The sequence below is a fragment of the Aquarana catesbeiana genome, linkage group LG03 (assembly GCF_042186555.1).
Source record: "Aquarana catesbeiana isolate 2022-GZ linkage group LG03, ASM4218655v1, whole genome shotgun sequence".
In the NCBI taxonomy this organism is placed as follows: Eukaryota; Metazoa; Chordata; class Amphibia; order Anura; family Ranidae; genus Aquarana; species Aquarana catesbeiana.
In genome coordinates, this window is record NC_133326.1 from 559,283,474 (window position 1) to 559,302,717 (window position 19,244).

At 39.2% G+C, this 19,244-nt stretch overlaps 1 protein-coding gene across 1 annotated transcript; it reads left to right on the forward strand.

The window, feature by feature from the left end:
* Positions 1-6,367: 6,367 nt before the first annotated feature.
* On the forward strand, positions 6,368-16,598 carry BHLHE41 (basic helix-loop-helix family member e41). The gene is made up of 5 exons (XM_073621763.1): positions 6,368-6,986; positions 7,067-7,130; positions 8,267-8,374; positions 8,639-8,750; positions 9,638-16,598. Exons 1-5 carry the CDS (start codon positions 6,931-6,933, stop codon positions 10,546-10,548), a joined length of 1,251 nt encoding a protein of 416 aa, XP_073477864.1. The 5' UTR covers positions 6,368-6,930; the 3' UTR covers positions 10,549-16,598.
* The last annotated feature ends 2,646 nt before the right edge of the window (positions 16,599-19,244 follow it).

Below are 19,244 nucleotides of genomic sequence, written 5' to 3' on the forward strand. Positions count from 1 at the left end.
AGTTTTCAAACTTCATTAAATGTATTGTTTATTCAAACGGAATTATGCTATGTGGCCCTTTCTGTTCTCCCCCTTTTAATTCGATCTACCACATCCACGGATATCTGGTCTCTGTCCCTTTTGAGACACATCTGTTCAACCATCTATCATCTTGAGGATAGGCGGGTGTCCCTCTTTGAGCCATCAGAGGGTTCCAGTGTCCAGTTTTATTGGTTGTATACACAACACAAGCCCGTTTGACCCACAGAACATATGCTTTTGTGGGTTCAAATGTTTTGGTAAGCCTCCCAATTTTCGGTGGTGGTACTTCTCACTCCACTCACATAATCTGCTCACCGTTGTGATCTTCACATGAAATTATGAACACATTTTCATCACATATGGAATTTTGAATCACACTTTGAACAATTTTTTGGACAGTCATCACTAGTCATAGTGCTCAATATTCTTTACATATGTTTCTTCCAATCTTTAGTGGTGATTATTTGGGTTCAGTACCCTTCATTTGATATCTGTGTTATATCACAGTTTTTCACTAGCGCTACACTTTTTGTATTTCTTTGTATTGCATTTATCTAATTTGCTGTGTCAGCTGCTATCTCTCCAAGGCAGCGCAGAATTACTTGTTACACCAGCACATCAGAAATGGCAAGAATGTTCCAACGCAGCCTCATGTAAACGCAGCTAATCTCAATGTACAACGGCAAGTGAACGCTGTGCCAGGATTCTCTGAATTTCAAAATAACAAAACATGCTTTTAACAGCGGCAGAACAGACCTAAGGCTTTATACAAAGATTCAACTTTTCACTCCTCTGGGCGAATGAATCGGTGGTGTATTGAAAGTCAGAGGGAGCTGACTCAAGGCACTTCAAGGAAGCCCCGTGTTGTTTATCAGAGCAGGCGTGGGAATGGCGGAGCACGGTCTGCACAGATCAGGTGCTCCTCAGGCTCATGACTGTAGGCAAAGAGGAGGTTTTAAACATTTTACACCTCCACAAGTCGACTCATGATCCGCCTAGAGTCACACAATGCACACCAGCCTCAAATTTTGTTTGTGCAACAATATCATGTCACTTCCCAGAGGATATCGTGGTATTTTGGGCACAAGGCCTCCTTTTGAGGTCACATACATTCATAGCTGTCAGGCTTCAGTCATGTGAGGATGCCCAGGCAACAGCTAAAATCTGATTCCTATATAACACAAACAGCCTTATTCAGGAGGCTTTTCATAGTGCTTATGGCAGCATCTCCTTACATAATTTTCTGTAGATCTGCCTTTACAGTGGGCAGTACCTGGAACTAGGGACCCCAGCAGCTTGCATTTTAGCAGGATAAAATGCATGGCAAACATGGGGATTTAGCAGCAGGGCAGGAGATGAACATTTGACTTGTCTTCAGACTAAATGTTTTCCTTCTGAAAATTCTAGCTGTCTGGCTGTCAAGCGAGGACAGGGACATGCCTAATCGGCATTCTTACAGTATGGACAGGACTGGAAAGTAAGTGCCCAGTGTTAATTTCGTCAACTAAAAGCGACTAAAACATTTTAGTCAAATAACTTAATACCATTTTGGTCCACTAAAATACGATTAAAACTAAAACAATTGAGATGACTAAAATACGACTAAAACTAAAATGCCATTTTAGTCAAAAGACTAATGCCCTGTACACACAATCGGATTTTCTGACAACAAATGTTGGATATGAGGTTGTTGGCGGAAAGTCCGACCGCGTGTATGCTCCATCGAACATTTGTTGTTGGACTTTCCGCCAACAAATGTTGCCTAGCAGGTTCTCAAATTTTCCGCCAACAAAACTTTGTTGTCGGACTTTCCGATCGTGTGTACACAAAAGTCCGTCTCACAAAAGTCCACGCATGCTCGGAATCAAGTATGAGCCGGAAGCGCTCAGTCTTGTAAAACTAGCGTTCATAATGGAGCTATCACATGACTATTGAACTTCCTTTTTATCGGCTCGCCGTACGTCTTGTACGTCACTACATTCGTAATTGTTGGCCAACATTTGTGTGGCCGTGTGTATGCAAGACAAGTTGGAGCCAACAACCTTCTAACAAAATTTCCACGGTTTTGTTGTCGGAAAGTCCGATTGTGTGTATGGGGCGTTAGACTAAAACTAGATTGAAATTTGACGTCAAAGTTAGCACTGGTCTGTAGTGAATGTTCAAACCTCAATACCATCAATAAAATATTAGATTTTTCACTCCAGCAGTATATAATGAGTTTGGAAATGGTAGAGAAATGCTTAAATAACGAATTATAATTTAACTACACCCATTAGATTTTAGATAACTAAAATGAGTTTTAGTTGACTAAAATGATTTTAGTCGACTAAAATGTCCTGGAGATTTAGTCGACTAAATCCGACTAAAACAAAAACAATTCCAGAAGACTAAAACAAAAATGCCATTTTAGTCCTAAGACTAAGACTAAACTAAATCGAAAATTTGCCTGACAAAATTAACACTGTAAGTGCCAGCATGAAAGCCAGGCTAAAAGCATTCTTAGAAGGAGGTCAGCAAGGTCACCAGTAAGGTTTTGCTAGTAAAGGATTCTATGAAGCAAACTTGCATTGAAGTCATAGCTGGAAGACCAGCACCTAGATAAAGTAAGTGTCATGTAGGTAGGTTTAACTTGGCTTTAGAATACCCTGGAAACCCCCAAATAAGTGGCACTTAGACTTTGCCTCTACACCTTCCTGTGCCTCGCTATTGGCCCATCACTGTAAAAGCTTAAAAAACATCAGAGAGGTGCAATGGGAGAGGTTAAGTACTGACTATACAGAGGCTTACATGGGCTTACATGCTCCTGTGGGGGCAAAGCGATAACTGCGTGTGGGCAACTGGGGCCCTTCTATCTAAGGGTCAGCAATAAATGAAATACAGATACTCTTTACATTTAGATTTTCACAAAACACAAATTTCAAAAAGAATTAGGAATTCATTTCTGGACTTTGCAAAATCAAAGTAAAAATATAGTGTAAATACTGTATATATATATATATATATATATATATATATATATATATATACACACACTTTCCTTCCCTCTTCTAAATAAGCTTCACTGAGTAAGATAACCTCAGGCAAATATATGGTCACAAAGGTTAATTTGTATAGGAATTCTTTTCTGTTAAGAAAGTATAAATTCTGGAAATTTGTCTGACTTCCTACGGAGTCGTCACGTGCCAGCTGAAAACTGAAATCAGGAGAGATTGGCTGCCCTGAACGTTGGTGGGTGATGAGCTTACAGGTGGCAAAAAAGTTTAAGGTGGGTCTTCGCCAGTGCAACAATGTTTACTGGTAGTAGGCAGGAGGCGAGGCAGCGGGGCAAAAGTCTGCCCATCTGCAAGTTGAGAAAAGTCTTGTCATTCCCTCTTTTAGATATAGAACAGTGGAGGTTAGGAAGACTCCATGTCTATCGGTATACAGTGTATATATATATTACGCTACAAACATATTGGCTATTTAAATCAAATCTTATATATGTGAGTCAATCATGCCATTTGCTATTTGACCGGAGTTCCCCTTTAATATAGTGTCCAGTGTCTCCTGATCTCTCCCTCACATGAGTCCTAAAGACTGTGAAAAAACAGAGTCACCTGATAGACCGCTGATTAGCCAGGAACTGCATCTAGCATGTCATGTACATATTTAACTCTTCGTGACCTGCTTAGGCACCATTGTAAATTCAAAGTCCAGTTTTATTTTCTTTTTCATTCTTTTGGGTTTCAGAGCAAATCGAAGGTGAACAGAGATGAAAAAAAGATTTTACTAAAAAATTCATCTCCATCTTAAGATCTAAAAAAACTACAATTTTCAGAATTTCTTAAATTTTGTATCAAGAAAAAAAAAATAGTTGCATCCATTTACAGTAAAACATTTCCATTGAAATAACCCGTACTTTGCCAGGATTAGGTAAAGTGTCCGGTTCTTTTCATAGCAGGAATTTCTACTTACCGATCCCTCAAACTCTCACTGGCCCAATAACCTGCTGCAGCTCCTCAAAAAGCAGCTAGAAAAGGAATGCAACACCCGCAGGAACTTCATAACTTCATGTTGCCCGTATTTCCTTTAGGATTATTTTTGGATAGAGGAGGAAAGGGTTAAAAAAATGGTCAGTTGTATATTGCTTTAAAAAGTGGAATATTAATGCTGAAACCCTGAAGTTGTTTTCTGTATTTATTTTATATTATTATCATCTTAAAAGTATGGTGGTAGTGTAGATAAACCAAGTTTTAGTGTTGGGAATTTGGATACTGGGCTGGTAGCTTCTGCACACCAAAGGATTTCCATGGTCATCTTGAGTAGAGATAAGGATAAGTGAATATAGAGTTGAAGCAACAAGCTGTGATATTCAAGTTCAGATACAAGTTATTCCCGAAGACAGATTGCTTACAAAGCCAACACGTTCCAGGGGGTTGTAGATCTACCCCCTTCATCAGGGCTCAAAGAAATTACATAATAGAATAATACAGTATATACAGGCTGAACACACCTACAATACTGTAATTAGTTTTTACTGCTGAGTCCATATACATACATTGTGTCATTTCTTTAAACCCTGATGAAGGGCTACAGCCCCCCGAAACACGTTGGCTTTGTAAACAGTCTGTTTTTGGAATAAACTTGCACCTGGACTTGAATTTTGCTGTGTTAAATTCTACATTCGCTCAGTTGTTACAGTTGTGTCTGAAGCAGGAGGCAAGGGGAAAATCTACCAATGGGGACATATGCTGCGGTGACAACTAAGAAAGGAATTTCATTCACCTTGTAGAGATGTCCTCTGACTTCCTGTTGTGTCTCCTGGATAGAAATTAAAGAGAAATCTCACAGATGGGACAGAGAATAATATAGTTTCCTGAAGTATCTATTTGCATCTTTGCGATGTATTAATGCATGTTGCGTGTTAATGTGTGTTGTGTTAAGTCAGCTGATTCACAACAAATGGCACCCCAGTGCACCAAGATAACGCAGCTGTGCTGTAGCATGCGTTGCAGTGTATTATGTTAGAAAAAAACATTTATGAGCACATTAGGGTGTGTTAACAGCCCATTCATTTTTATTCAGCTACCTTAACCTATCATTCAAAATGAATGGCACCGCAACGCATGTTACAGCACATTGCAGTAAAGTGCAACCGCAGCAGACGTGTAATCCAGTCGTAAACATTAGGAAAATATAAAAACTGCCATTAGCAAATTTGTGTATGTTTTTGTGCTCATCTAATATGTTGGTTTGTTTTATTGGATATGCAATCTCACACGACCACATTCAACCAAACGTTGCTGTTCTTTTATCATTTAAATGGAAGCAAAAATGTATATAGATATATGTATATAGACAAATTTTCTTCCACAGCCAGAAACTGGCGATTAAAGTGCCTGGACGTGATCGGAAATTAGCGCTAAGCTATCGAAGGTCACCAAGCATTCGCAGCTTCTTAAGCTCACCGTTCAATGTACAGTTTGTCTATATAGTCTCTGTAAAAACTCCTTTATTGCGGCAATACATGCTTCAATTTTATTATCCGATAAGTGTGTGAATCGATCAAAGTGATCAAATCTGCATAGAATCGAAAAGCCATAACTTCAGCCAGGGCAGAAAAAATATTGATTGCTTTGCATAGATCTGCATTATTTTATTCAAGAGTACAATTGCATTTTGACCAAAGCAGATCATGCGGTTACATGTTGGAAACTGAGATGCGATTGATAATTTACAATTGTATATTTCGATCATATCTCAACTATCGATCAAAATCCACTTCCCTGTGTGTGGCATATCGATTAATATGGGCTGTCAACTGTAGAGTGATTATTCCTATTGGAAGAAATAGATCGGAAAATAAATCAATCCTTTATCATATCTCAACTATTAATCTAAATCCACTTGCCAGTGTGTGGCATGTCGATCGACTGGGCTGTGAACTGTAGAGTGATAATTCCTATTGGAAGAGATTGGAAAATAAATCAATCAGTTATCAAAACGTGTATGGCCACCATTAGGTCTCCCAATATTAGGTAATAAAAGAAGCTATTTAACTTATTATTAAGAAGGATTTATATAGCGCCCACCGTTTGCGCAGCGCTTTACAACATGAGGACAGACATTACAGTTACAATACAATTCAATACAGGAGGAATCACTTATCCAATCAATTAGTACCCAATCAGGCAGACCCTTATGCTGTATTTATGCTGGTAGATCTAAAGGATATTGTACATTGGCAGGGTGATCAAATTCTGGAAAATCGCAGATTCTTCCTTGTTTTTAATTCTCCTAAATATTTAAATATAGTTTCTGCGATCCGTTGAGCATCACTCAATTTTGGAGTCCGCGCCTTCAATTGTATGATTCTCTGCTGATTAAAAAAAAAAAAAAATCCCTGCGGAATATAATGGAGAATTGAAAAAAAAAATCACTTTTCAATCCAGTTTGCTTTGGGTATTCATTAACTGATAATTGCCAATTTCAATAAAAATAGCATTTATCTGCTAGTAACAACAATATTCCCAGTGATGGAGTATACGGTAACATACGCGAATGGTATCAGCAGAGTTAATTTAAAAAAAAAAAAAAAAATCTCCACTCCCAACCAGCATGTGAGGGTTATTACAACCCGGCGTGACGTGTACAAGCCACAGACAGATAAAGATGACTTGTATTCCCCCAGGAAAATACACCTGTGCTTCCAGCTGTATCCAGTAGGGGGCCCCACCGAGTCACTCCTATGACTTTTTTTGCAGCCATCTTCTGTCTGCAAAGCAGAAGCAGCAGTGTCAGAGACAGAGCGAGGGAGCAGGGGAGAGAGAGCTCCGCTGCCTCTCACAACTGCACAAGTCTGAATGTACCCCTGCTTTAAAGAGAACCCCCCTATAAGACTGGCAGCCTGAGGATTACGGATCTTCAGCCATGGAGGAAGGCATCCACAGCCTGCAGGAAAGGCAGTTGCCCAGGGAATTCTTAGGGTAAGGCTCCAGGACTTGCAGCTCTGCTGAGAAGTGACTTGCAGACACACAGCCTGATATAACCTGTCACTTCATTGCAGAATGGATTACCCTCCCCTGTACCTGTGCAAGCCCAAAAGAGGGATCAAGAGAGACGACACCAAGGTAAGACCCCTTATTTTGGGAAAGGAGGGGGGTGCAAATTTTTACAAGCCAGACGGGGACCCCACTAAACTTGTTAGGAATTTTAACGACTCCCATGTTACATAGTTGCTAACATGTCACCATAAACTTATCACTGACACACCTACATAGTTGTCCGTCTTTTTAAATCCTTTCCAGGGACACTTTTTGCTGGGCTGTTTTTTGGTTTTTTGGTAGGCTGAGGGTCTCATCTGTCTAAATTCCACTTGCTGGGAATCATACTAGCACCTAGGTAAAATAACACAGTTGTCAATATTTTGACAGTCATTTCCAGGGGCACTTTTATGTAAGCTTACTATTTAGGGAGGCTGAGGGTCTCATCTGTCACCTCAGGCAGGGGCTCTGGAATAAACTTATTGGGAACCTTAATGTCACCAAGGTAAAAAAAAAAAAAAAAAAATCCAACTGTCAATATTTTTTTTTTTAAGCCTGTTAGGTACGATACTGTGTGTGCGGGAGGATCACAAATCACTATATACCCCCATATTGTTTCAAATCGGCTATTGGATTTCAAAACTCTACTTAAACATTTTAACAAAAAAAAGGCAAGATAGTACAGAATGAATCAATATTATAGGAAAGATCCAGTTTTCTTGGCCAGATTTGAAACTGAGCAACACTTCCAGAGATTGGCATTTTCCTGGAAGCTGTCATTGAAAATTAGGGGCAAAAAGCAACATTATGAGATGGTGCAAAAATCTAACATTTGGAAAAGGTGACATTTTCTTGTTCAGATTTGAAACCAATTGAGATATTTTTGGAAGCTGTCACTGGAGAATAAGGACTTTTTTTTTGAGTTACTTGTCTTAGCTTTAAGGTTCTCTCATTTGACTTTATGAACTTATTCCAGAGACCTGTGCTTGTGCAAGTTTTGCACCTCGGTGGGTGCATTGTGCAAGTTTTGCAGCTCGTCCAGGTGCATAAAAGCATAAAAAAAAAGACTTTAGGATAAATGTATAATCAATCCTAAATGCTTTATTACAGGTGTGCAATGTGTAAGACGTAGAGTCTGGAATAAACTTGCTGTGAATATGTTCATTAAAATGACTATCCTGCACCCCCCCCCCCTCTTTTTTCTTCTACTCGTTCTGTTTCAGGAGACGTACAAGCTTCCTCACCGTCTCATAGAGAAAAAGCGAAGAGACAGGATAAATGAATGTATAGCCCAGCTGAAAGATTTGCTGCCAGAACATCTCAAGCTCACAGTAAGAGCTCTTCTTTTCATTTATAATTAATAGGCCCTAATATTTGACTACCATCCATTGATCTTTTTTTGGCATGTCACTTAAGGATAAGAAACGATCGCTACTGCTTTTTTTTTTTTTTTTTTCTTGTGCCACGTTGGGTAAAGTGGAAGGTTGCTGGCTGCTCCAGATGGACGCATTAAAAAAATAAAAAGTATGTTCTTCCTTAAGTCGTATAAGTTAGTGCTAATGCCAGGTCATTTTTTCGCCCCTCTCTGCCCACAGACGTTAGGGCACCTGGAAAAAGCAGTCGTGCTGGAGTTAACTTTGAAACACTTGAAGGGTTTGACGTCCCTGACAGAGCAGCAGCACCAGAAAATCATCTCCTTACAGAACGGTGAGTGACCACATGGTGATTTTTCTGCTTCTTATTGATTTGACCACAGCCAACATCTCTAAAAGTTTGATGCAGATTTTTTTGTTTTTTATGGCATTCTAAAAACTTCTGTTAACTTTTTTGTTTGCCAAATCCTGCTTGGGTTTCATATCTGTATTTTGCATTCTGCAATCCGATACTGTCACGCCAGCTAACACGTGAAACGACAGTTAACGCCATCTACCTGATTAATATGGTAATGTGGGGGTGGATGGTGAGATAATCAACTTTGTAAATAGCGTCCCCAGTAGCTGTTTTCTGTTGTGCCAGTATAGGATTCTGAAGTACCCAAATGTTCATACATTGCCAGTCATCATAGGGTGGGGGGGGGGGGTTATTCACTAAATGGGGTCACAAACATTAGGCAGATTTTAAACATTTCAAAACAGGCTAGAAGGGATCCTGTACAAAGGATCAAGGTGAAAGTATGGATTCTTTTTTTGCCTGCTTCTAAGATTGACATTTGCCAGAAATATTCAAAAACTTTGCAGGAGTTTTTACTCTCTAGTCATTAGAAATTTGCAGCTTCCCCTTTTAAGTCAAATAATTTATGCCTGAAAAGGCTACAGAGTTGGCAACAAACCACAGATAGTAAATGTGAGTCCCTAAATGTTGTTTGTTTTGGAGAAATCAAATCCATTTGACTGGTTATTGCCATGCCATGTTTGTTTACTAAAGTGTTCTTTTCTCAAGAAGTCAATAAAAAAATTCTATGTGGAAGGAAAGATGGGAGTTGGTTTTAATTGGATATTGAAGAAATTCTGGTGTCGAGATTTAATACTGTATGAGCAGGTGACGAGCAGATGGCTTGTGTTGACTGTTCTCCTTCTCTGTTTATGGTGAAACAGGCGAGCGTTCCATGAAATCTCCCATCCAATCGGATCTGGATGCCTTTCATTCTGGTTTTCAGACGTGTGCCAAAGAAGTCCTGCAGTACCTGTCACGCTTTGAAAGCTGGACTAGCCGGGATCAGAGGTGTACCCAGCTTCTTAACCACCTTCACACCGTGTCCAGTCAAATCTTACCCAGCCCCCAGCTCCTCACACAGCAGGTGCCTGCGGGCAAGGCTTCTTCTCAGTCCCTGAGCCGAGGGATGCCTAAGGTGGAGAACCAAACAAACTGTGTGCCTGTTATCCAGAGGACTCATAACTTGGAGCTAAGTGAGAATGACACAGACACTGACAGCGGTTATGGAGGCGAAGGGGAAAAGTTGGAGTCGAAATTAGAGGGACAGAACAATGCAGGAGCCAAGAGCCAAGGGGCCAATGGCGTGACTGTGAAACAGGAGCCACTGGATGAGTCTGCACCCAAAAGGTTTAAGCCAGACTGCTCTGGGGCTGGCAGCACAGCTGCTGGGACTGAACCAGCTGTGCGGCCCGACACCAACCTGCTTAATTCTCTCATGGGATTTGGAAGTAACCCTTTCGGCCAGCAGGCCCCTTTCTGTTTACCATTTTACTTCATCTCACCCTCTGCAGCTGCTGCCGCGGCAGCCTACATGCCTTTCTTAGACAAGGGCAGCTTAGAGAAGTACCTCTATCCAGCAGCCGCTGCTGCTGCAGCCCCTATCCCTTTTATCTACCCGGGTTTACCCGCCCAGGCGGCTGGTACCTTCCCATGTCTGTCCTCCGTCCTGTCCCCTGAAAAGTTGGCAAGTTGCTCCACTGCCCTTTTCCCTGATCTCCCCTCATCGCCCTTCCAGGCTGGTCCTGCCATGACCGACCTACAAGACCTCCGGCCGTCCCCCAAGGAAAATTAAAACAATGATGCAAAAAAAAAAAAAAAAATCATGACCTATATCTATATATTAAGAGCCTCTCATTTTGTAGCAAGTCTCGTTTTTAACTGGATCAACATTAGACTTGTACATTGATGGGTTATGGACACATTTATTTAGCTTACAAAAGTTGCTGGATATGACTACCAGGAAAAATGGACCTCCACCATGTATGGCTCAGCACATAATTAACTTGTTATTGATAGTGACATCTTTTACAACACACCAGGGTGCATGTTTGAAAATTGGAGCCAAAATCGAGCTGTTGCCCAGAGCGTCTGGACTCAGGGTCTCCTGGGAAAGGTAAAACCCCAATGCTTGCTATGGACAACAGCTCCACTTTTTACTCCAACGGATTTGTCAGGAATTAGACCCATGCAACAAAAACAGGGATTATTTTGTGCTAGTAAGCACCTAAAAATCTCATGTGTAACTGAGCTTTAATGTGTAAAAAGGTGCATATAATTTACTTTATATTTTTATATGAAAACATTTTTAGAGATTTTCCCTGCCAAGTGAAAGCTTTGGAAGGTTTAGCCGAACACTATCCCCTTTGAAAGTTTAACTTTAACCAACAAATTGGGCTCTGGGAAGTGCACATCTGTTCTTTGTGACACAATATTCTCTAAGTGTATCATAGGCATAGGCTGGCTACAAACTGATCCCATTACGGTGCTCTAAAGGTTGTACTTTTATGTTGCCTGTGTGTTATTGCACATGCAAAAATAAGTGCGCCTAAACATTTTAAACAATTTTAAACTTTAACAGACTAAATTATACAACTGGGAAAAGAAGCAAAGTGCATTTACCTATAGCAACCCTATGGACCATAGTATATAATTTTAGACCTTAAGAACAAGCAAAAGAGCTGTGACTGTCTGTCATGGGTACACGTGCTTGTCCATATCAGATCTGGAACAATTCAATTTTTTCATTTGTAAAAATCTAAGAGGGCAATGAATCCCTGGTGGTTAACCCTCTGAAAAATGTAAATTTTTCCTGCATATATTTTAAAGAAATAAAATATCCTCATGCACGTTTTAGTTGGTTGATCACACCTATTAAAATTACACCTATAAAAAATTGTAAACATACCTGGCCCTTCTTTTGGTCAATTTTTAGGTCTTCCCAAATTAAAATTTACCTAATTTACCTATACAAAATCTTTAATATAATTATATTAAAAAATAAATACATTTTATATATATATATATATATATATATATATATATATATATATATATATATATATATTCTAAATGTTATTATTAACAAATCAATGTATGAAAGGCCAGAATCAATATTAACATGTTACACGCATTTACAAGCCAAAACACCACTGCCAGGAGTGTGCATGAGGCCTAAAAAATGAAATTCCCAGCACTGAGGTTGAACTGACCGGCAATGTGCTTAAAGAGGAACTCTGATTTCAGATGCATTGACATCCCCAGTACAAATACTAATGATTGGTATTCTTTAATGAAACATTGGATTGAATATTATCTCCCCTGCTGATCATTTGCCACATCTAAACCTTTGGAAATGGCCTAAAGTAGATTAGTTGGAGTCACTCTTTAAACCCATTAAACACTGTCCTGTTGAATTCTTTAAAGTAGAATTTCCCAAAGCACTATTTGTTTCTAAAATTGCCATATCTCCTAAAACCATAGTCATAAAATGCCGACAAGTTCCCAAAAGATTGCATCTTTAATAACTTAAGTTAGCCAATTAAAGAGATCACTTCGACCTCAAAGTATATGTATTTGATACATTGTAATTCATATGAGCTAATTCCAAGTGGTACTTAAGATATGAAAACCACAGCAACCCTTTAAATTTTTATGGAGCTCTAAAGAGTTGTAGATCTTGTGGTTAACACATTTCACCAAAAATTACTTGATTTTATGTTATTTTCAGTGACCGGCTGCCTATTTTACAAATCTGGTAGCTCAGGTATGCCAAATTTCACAAAACCCACCTGGGCTTCTTTGCTGTCTGCTTCATTCTGACCTGTAGAGACCCTGAAATTGTCATGGCATCATATAGTCGCTAACTTGCGCATTATGTGGAGCCAGCAAAACTGAAAAGAATGTATTACGTAACTACGTTTAGAGATTTTAACAGTCCTTTTGTTGCAGTCCATATGCAATTACTGAAAGCGGAGCCTGTTAAAGTGGCATGCCAGCTTCGTGTCATTAAGCAGGATTTTCCTTCATCGTTTACAATAGGCCATCCAAGCTGCCTGCTCCTAATAGCTAATTATTTCAGGTGCTGTTGCCATAAGTGGTTATATAACGAGTTATAATTACGCCTTGTTTGGCCGAGAGAATATTGTGTTCCAAGCCTTCCATTCACCCAAAATTAGTTCAGCTGACAGTATTATATAACACTCTTCTTACGTAGGTGTTTAATTGGACTAAACAAACCTCGCCTCATGACCAAATCAAGTTAGTTTGCACACTGTCTGCACAGTCTCGGTTGCACATCCACTGCCAATATTATTCTACAACCCCCATGTGTCCATCTCTACGCAGTTTTAATGTTGGTCCTGTGTTTATGGCTATTTAAAAGAAAAACTTTATTTTTATTTTTTTTTTGCTGTAAAAAAAGCCTAAATTGTGTTATAAAAAAAAAGTCTAGAAAAAAAGTCTCCTCTCCATGTCGGAGCTGTCAAAATGTTTTTTTCAACAGGGGACAAAAAACTTAAAAAAAAATCTTTTCAGTATTTTTTTAATATTTTGGGCTTCAGAGCAGTTTAAAAAGCAAGGAAAAAAAGTAGACTCCAAAACATTAGTTCTTAGCACTTTAATTTTACCAGTTTCTGTTGAATTTTTATGTTCCACTTTGTAGAATTGCACTCGGACCTGAGGTTCTTTATCTTTCTCTACTCGAATACTTGAAAGCAAAATTGAATTTGATAATATTGGTGTATTTGTGGATGAAATGGTAGCACTTTAAGGCTTGACTGGTGGCGAGTGAAGTTTTTTTTTTGTTTTTTTTTAAGTGTCTCTTTAACTTTAAAGTGCACCTGTCACAGAATGCAGTTGTTTCATGGGCTTGAGCAGTATTTAGAAAGATGCAGCCTATCTGGTCATTAGGAAACAGTGCCATGAAGACATCTCCTCATGCTTTCATCCCAACCATAGATCCTAGAGAGCAGATAGACTGCTTATTGGTTGCTTAAATAACTCCTCCCACACAACGGGCTTCTCTGACAGGTACATTTAGGTAACTGGTAGTAAAAGTGCATTTTATTCCAATAATAATTGTACTGTTTTATATTTGCTCAAAAACAGTTTGTGCACTGAAGATAATTAATTTATTTGTATTTTTTGTAGTTATTAGTAAGTCAATAAACTGGAAGATGGCTGTTGGTTGATCTTAAACAAGCTTTGGCTTTGTAGCTGCTGTGGAAGTACAAGTCTCAGCATGTTGATGGGGTTGTTTTGGGACTTGTGGTTCCTTGGCGAAGCTTGTAGGTCTGTAAAGCACTTTGGCTCTGGGTGTTATGGCAAGACCCTTATGGTAAGGAGCTTGGACGCAGATTGTACGAAAGTCAAGGGTGGAAAAAAGTTTGCCAAACTCTTTGATAAGGGCTTTATTCTTTACATCCCTCAGTTTCCTTCATTGGATCCCACCTCCTTTTCTTTGTCTTAATGTTTTTTTAAAGTACATGCCAAATACCAGGATAGTGCAGAGCATTGGCCTAATAATATATTTCCCTTTAAATTAAGTTTTGGGTGTGCACTGAATCATTTTTGAGAAGGTGCCAACTCTCCTCCTTTAGTATGACTCCAATCCAGCCCCATGGCCCAGATAATCACATGGTGTCATGTGGTTTTACTGTTAATTAATCCCTGTCTACATGTAATAATTGCCACTACTGAACCAAAGAATTGATGGATTGCTTTGAAGAGAACTATGAAGTTTTCTTTTGTTTGGTATATGATATGGCACTTTGCTTTCTCAATTTATTTTTGGGAAGCTTTTATCAGTTGAACTAATTAGAAGTATACAGGAGAGTTCTACCTGCACTTAGACATTGTGACCAAATATACCTTAATATTATGAATTGAGGATCTCAACTTTCTGATCCCTTTATGCCCATCTGTATTATCGGATGGAAATTGATGGAGTTAGTTATAACCAAGAATAAATAAGTAAACCATAAATACAATCACCATAAAATGGTTTTAAAGCCAACCCTTAGACAGAACAGTCTGGTCATCTGCCTTTCCCCTACGGTATATGTAGACCAGAGGTCTTTAAAATTCTTACTATGAATTGTTTCTCAAGACAATCACAGCTGACAAGAATACGCACAATTTATTGGCTAATTTCTATGCCATAATGGGAAACTTCAATCTGAGGAACTTTAAATGCAGAAGGATAAGGTGCACATGCAGCGAGTTCATTTTCAGGAGGCCACTGGGGCTATATTTGTAGCGTTCTCTGGCCATCATTCACTTATCACTGCTTGTGCTCACCCTAGCTACAATATTCCAATTTCACAGAATTTCTTGGATGCTTAGCATATAGACTCTTACTGCTTACTAAATGCCCACTAACCACTTAACCAAAAACAGGAAGATACTGTATAGTATATGGTAAGTGGTTGAATGAACAGTCAGCAATGACCTTGCCTTGCTCAACCTTTTTACCTTTGTTTGCTCATGAAAGCCAATGAGAATAAAAGGAAACCTCCATGCTGCCTGATTGGGTATTTGAACAGAACTCCATTTAGAGGAAACATTGCCGCTTTGGTAATTTGTTCCCTAAGACTGCCCACAGAGGTGATCAAACCTATGTGCCATTCATGCTCAAACACCAGGAGGGGGTGGCTTTCTATGAGAAGACTGACTTCCCTGTACATGGGAGTGGTGTAGGACAAGGGAAGGGCAGAATGGGGGAAACTTAACTACTGTCAAAGTGTTTTGCAACTTGCTAGACTGACTTTAATTTAAGACAGCAAACACCCGGAAGGGTTAGAGGCCTCCCATGGATGTGAGATCATAATGAACTCTGACTGATCCTATATCTGGCAATAGTCTGCTATACTCAACAGCTTTGTGCTATCTGTTGAGGAACTATTTGATTTTGCACACCAGTAACCTCCTGGGACTTGTAGTTTATAATCGGTTGGAATATTGTAAATTTGCCATCGCTCATTCCTAGACAATCTATCTAGAAAATGCTGAGAATTATTGTTCCACAGTGGCAGCAGAGACATGTGTATGAGTTTTTGCCCTGTTGCACTAAAAACTTTGAAAATAAATGTTATTACAGTCTTAAAGTAGATTTAAACCCAATCACTAAAATCTCATATAAACTTTAAATATGCTAATGTAACTTTAAAAGTTGTTTTCAATCTTTTAAACACTGCCTATTAATAATAATTAGTGCTCCTTCCATAAAGGTCCTTGTTCAGGCACTTCCTGGAATGGGGTGACAACCAAGGTTGTCGCCTTCATGACATGCACCCCTGGTAGAGACTACCTCACAGACATGGTCCTGATAGTGTGGTCACTATCAGGTATCTGCTCCATTGATGTGCAGCCAATGCTGGAGTAAGTTCATGTAGACAGGAAGTGGCTAGAAGAAGCTGGAGGAGATCAGCAACACTGAGATGGGAAGAAGAATAAAATAAGTGAAAGCAGTAGTAAAAAAAGAACATGGCAATTAATACACAGTGAAAAATAAATGTCATCCTGTCAGGGTTAAGATCTACTTTAACAAGCTGCTAACACTTTACGAATGCTAATAGCATAGCATAAGACTTGGTTTCCTATTATCTGTTTCACCTGTGATTAGCAAAATGGAACTAAATTGAGTACAGTAGTATACTTATCCCATAGGCCGCCACAAGCCCTTACCAAATTGTGATTTTTTTTTTTCTCACAGTAGTGAATTGTGACTATTTTTCAATGTTTTGGGGCAAAGATCCCTTTTTGGATGTGTGCGCACTCTCTGCGTGAAAGCTAAACCTATTTTTGATTTTTTTTGGGGGGGAGGGTGCAGGTAAAGGACGGTAAGCAGCAGTTTGCCTTTCCCCACAATTTTCTGGGTTCCACGTCACACCTTTCTGCCCGCAGGCGACCAAACAGTGGCTAAAGACGGGGGAAGCTTTTTTAATCAGACTTCAGAAGACCTCATCTAGATATTCTTAGTTTGTTTCCAAGGTAGCACTGTGAGTTATCACACTTCAACGTTATATAAGAGGTGAGATACGACAAAGTGATTAAAGGGTAAAGAAATAATCGAGTGTTTCTCTCTTCTTTTTTTTCTTTTGCTGCTGCTTGCCTCAAACGCTGTGTTTAAACAACGTTCTAAAAACCTTTACAAGCCCGTGTTGTGGCTTCTGTGTACATAGTTGTTAAATACATCCAAACCTTTGATGTCGGACAAGCTATTTTTGTAATGGAAGGGAGGGGGGAGTTTAAACAATTGTGTAAAATGTTTCTTTTTTTTTTTTGCATTGAGATATGTCATATGGAGAGAGTCTCTTTAACTGCGGTTGCACTTTTGTTGAAATGCTTTGCTTGGTAGGAAATGTTTGCTGTCTTAAATTATTAAAATATAAATAAAATGCCTTCTCAGAGAAATTGTGTATATGAAGTGTTTTAGTACTGATCAGAGATGGTACAACGCTCCTTTCTTTTTTTTCTTCCTTTCCTCCCTCCCTTTTTCCTATCTCACTTCCTTCCCACTTTCCTTCCCTCTATCTCTTCCTTTCTCCCTCCTTTTCATTCTTTCCATTTTCTTCTTTCTCTTCCTTTCCTTCATGTGTCCCTCTCTACCTTTTTCCTTTACTTCCATTTCTCCTTTCTTTCCTCTCCACTTCATCCCTTTCCTTTAAACCCTTTGCTTTTAACCTTTTCATTAACTCATTTCTTCTTTCTTCTACCTTTCTCTTGCTTTTCTGCCACCCTTTTTCCTTCCTCCCTTCCTTCCTTCTTCCCTACTTCCTCCCATCTTTCCCATTCCCTCCCTTTTTTCTTCTTTCCTTGCTTTCTCCCTGCCTCCTTCCATCCCTTCCTTCTTTTCTTTCTTCCTCTTAACCTTTATTCTTTCTTCTTTTGTTCTCATTTTCCTTCATCCTATCTTTCTTCTACCTTACCAGCCTCCTATAATTTCAGTCTTCTTTCCTTTTATTCTTTCTTTCTTTCTTTCTTTCTTTCTTTCTTTCTTTCTTTCTTTCTTTCTTTCTTTCTTTCTCTTTCTTTCCATATTTTCTCATATGTTCCTTTCCCTTTTCCCTTTCCCTTTCCCTTTCCCTTTCCCTTTTCCTTTCCTCTCCTTTCTTCTTTCCTCTCTTCTCCTTTCCTCTCTTCTCCTTTCCTCTCCTTTCTTCTTTCCTCTCTTCTCCTTTCTTCTTTCCTCTCTTCTCCTTTCCTCTCCTTTCTTCTTTCCTCTCTTCTCCTTTCCTCTCCTTTCTTCTTTCCTCTCTTCTCCTTTCCTCTCTTCTCCTTTCCTCTCCTTTCTTCTTTCCTCTTCCATTCCCTCTCCTCTGCTTTCCTTTTCTCTTTCCTTTCCTTTCCTTTCCTTTCCTCTTTCCTGTCCTCCTTTTCCTTCCTTTCCTTTCCTTTCCTCTTTCCTTTCCTCTTTCCTTTCCTTTGCTCTTTCCTGTCCTCTTTCCTTTCATTTCCTTTCCTCTTTCCTGTCCTCTTTCCTTTCCTCTTTTATTTCCTTTCCTTTCCTCTTTCCTGTCCTCTTTCCTTTCCTCTTTTATTTCCTTTCCTTTCCTCTTTCCTGTCCTCTTTCCTTTCCTCTTTTATTTCCTTTCCTTTCCTCTTTCCTGTCCTCTTTCCTTTCCTCTTTTATTTCCTTTCCTTTCCTCTTTCCTGTCCTCTTTCCTTTCCTCTTTTATTTCCTTTCCTCTTTTCTTGCCTCCTTTTCTTTCATCTCATTTCCTCTTTCCTGTCCTCTTTCCTTTCCTTTCCTCTTTCCTGTCCTCTTTCCTTTCCTCTTTTATTTCCTTTCCTCTTTTCTTGCCTCCTTTTCTTTCCTCTCCTTTCCTTTCCCCTTTCCTCTTTCCTCTTTCCTTTCCTTTCCTCTTTCCTTTCCTTTCATCTTTCCTTTCCTCTTTCCTTTCCTTTCTTTTTTCCTTTCCTTCCCTCTTTCCTTTCCTCTTTTCTTTTTTCTTTTTTCCTTTCCTCTTTTCTTTTTTCCTTTCCTCTTTCCTTTCCTTTCCTTTCCTTTCCTTTCCTTTCCTCTTTCCTGTCCTCTTTCCTTTCCTCTTTTCTTGCCTCCTTTTCCTTCCTCTCCTTTGCTCTTTGCTCTTTCCTTTCCTTTCCTCTTTCCTTTCCTTTCCTTTCCTCTTTCCTTTCCTTTCCTTTGCTCTTTCCTGTCCTCTTTCCTTTCCTTTCCTCTTTCCTGTCCTCTTTCCTTTCCTCTTTTATTTCCTTTCCTCTTTTCTTGCCTCCTTTTCTTTCATCTCATTTCCTCTTTCCTGTCCTCTTTCCTTTCCTCTTTTATTTCCTTTCCTCTTTTCTTGCCTCCTTTTCTTTCATCTCATTTCCTCTTTCCTGTCCTCTTTCCTTTCCTCTTTTATTTCCTTTCCCGTTTTCTTGCCTCCTTTTTTTTCCTCTCCTTTCCTCTTTCCTTTCCTCTTTGCTCTTTCCTTTCCTCTTTCCTTTCCTTTCCTCTTTCCTGTCCTCTTTCCTTTCCTCTTTTATTTC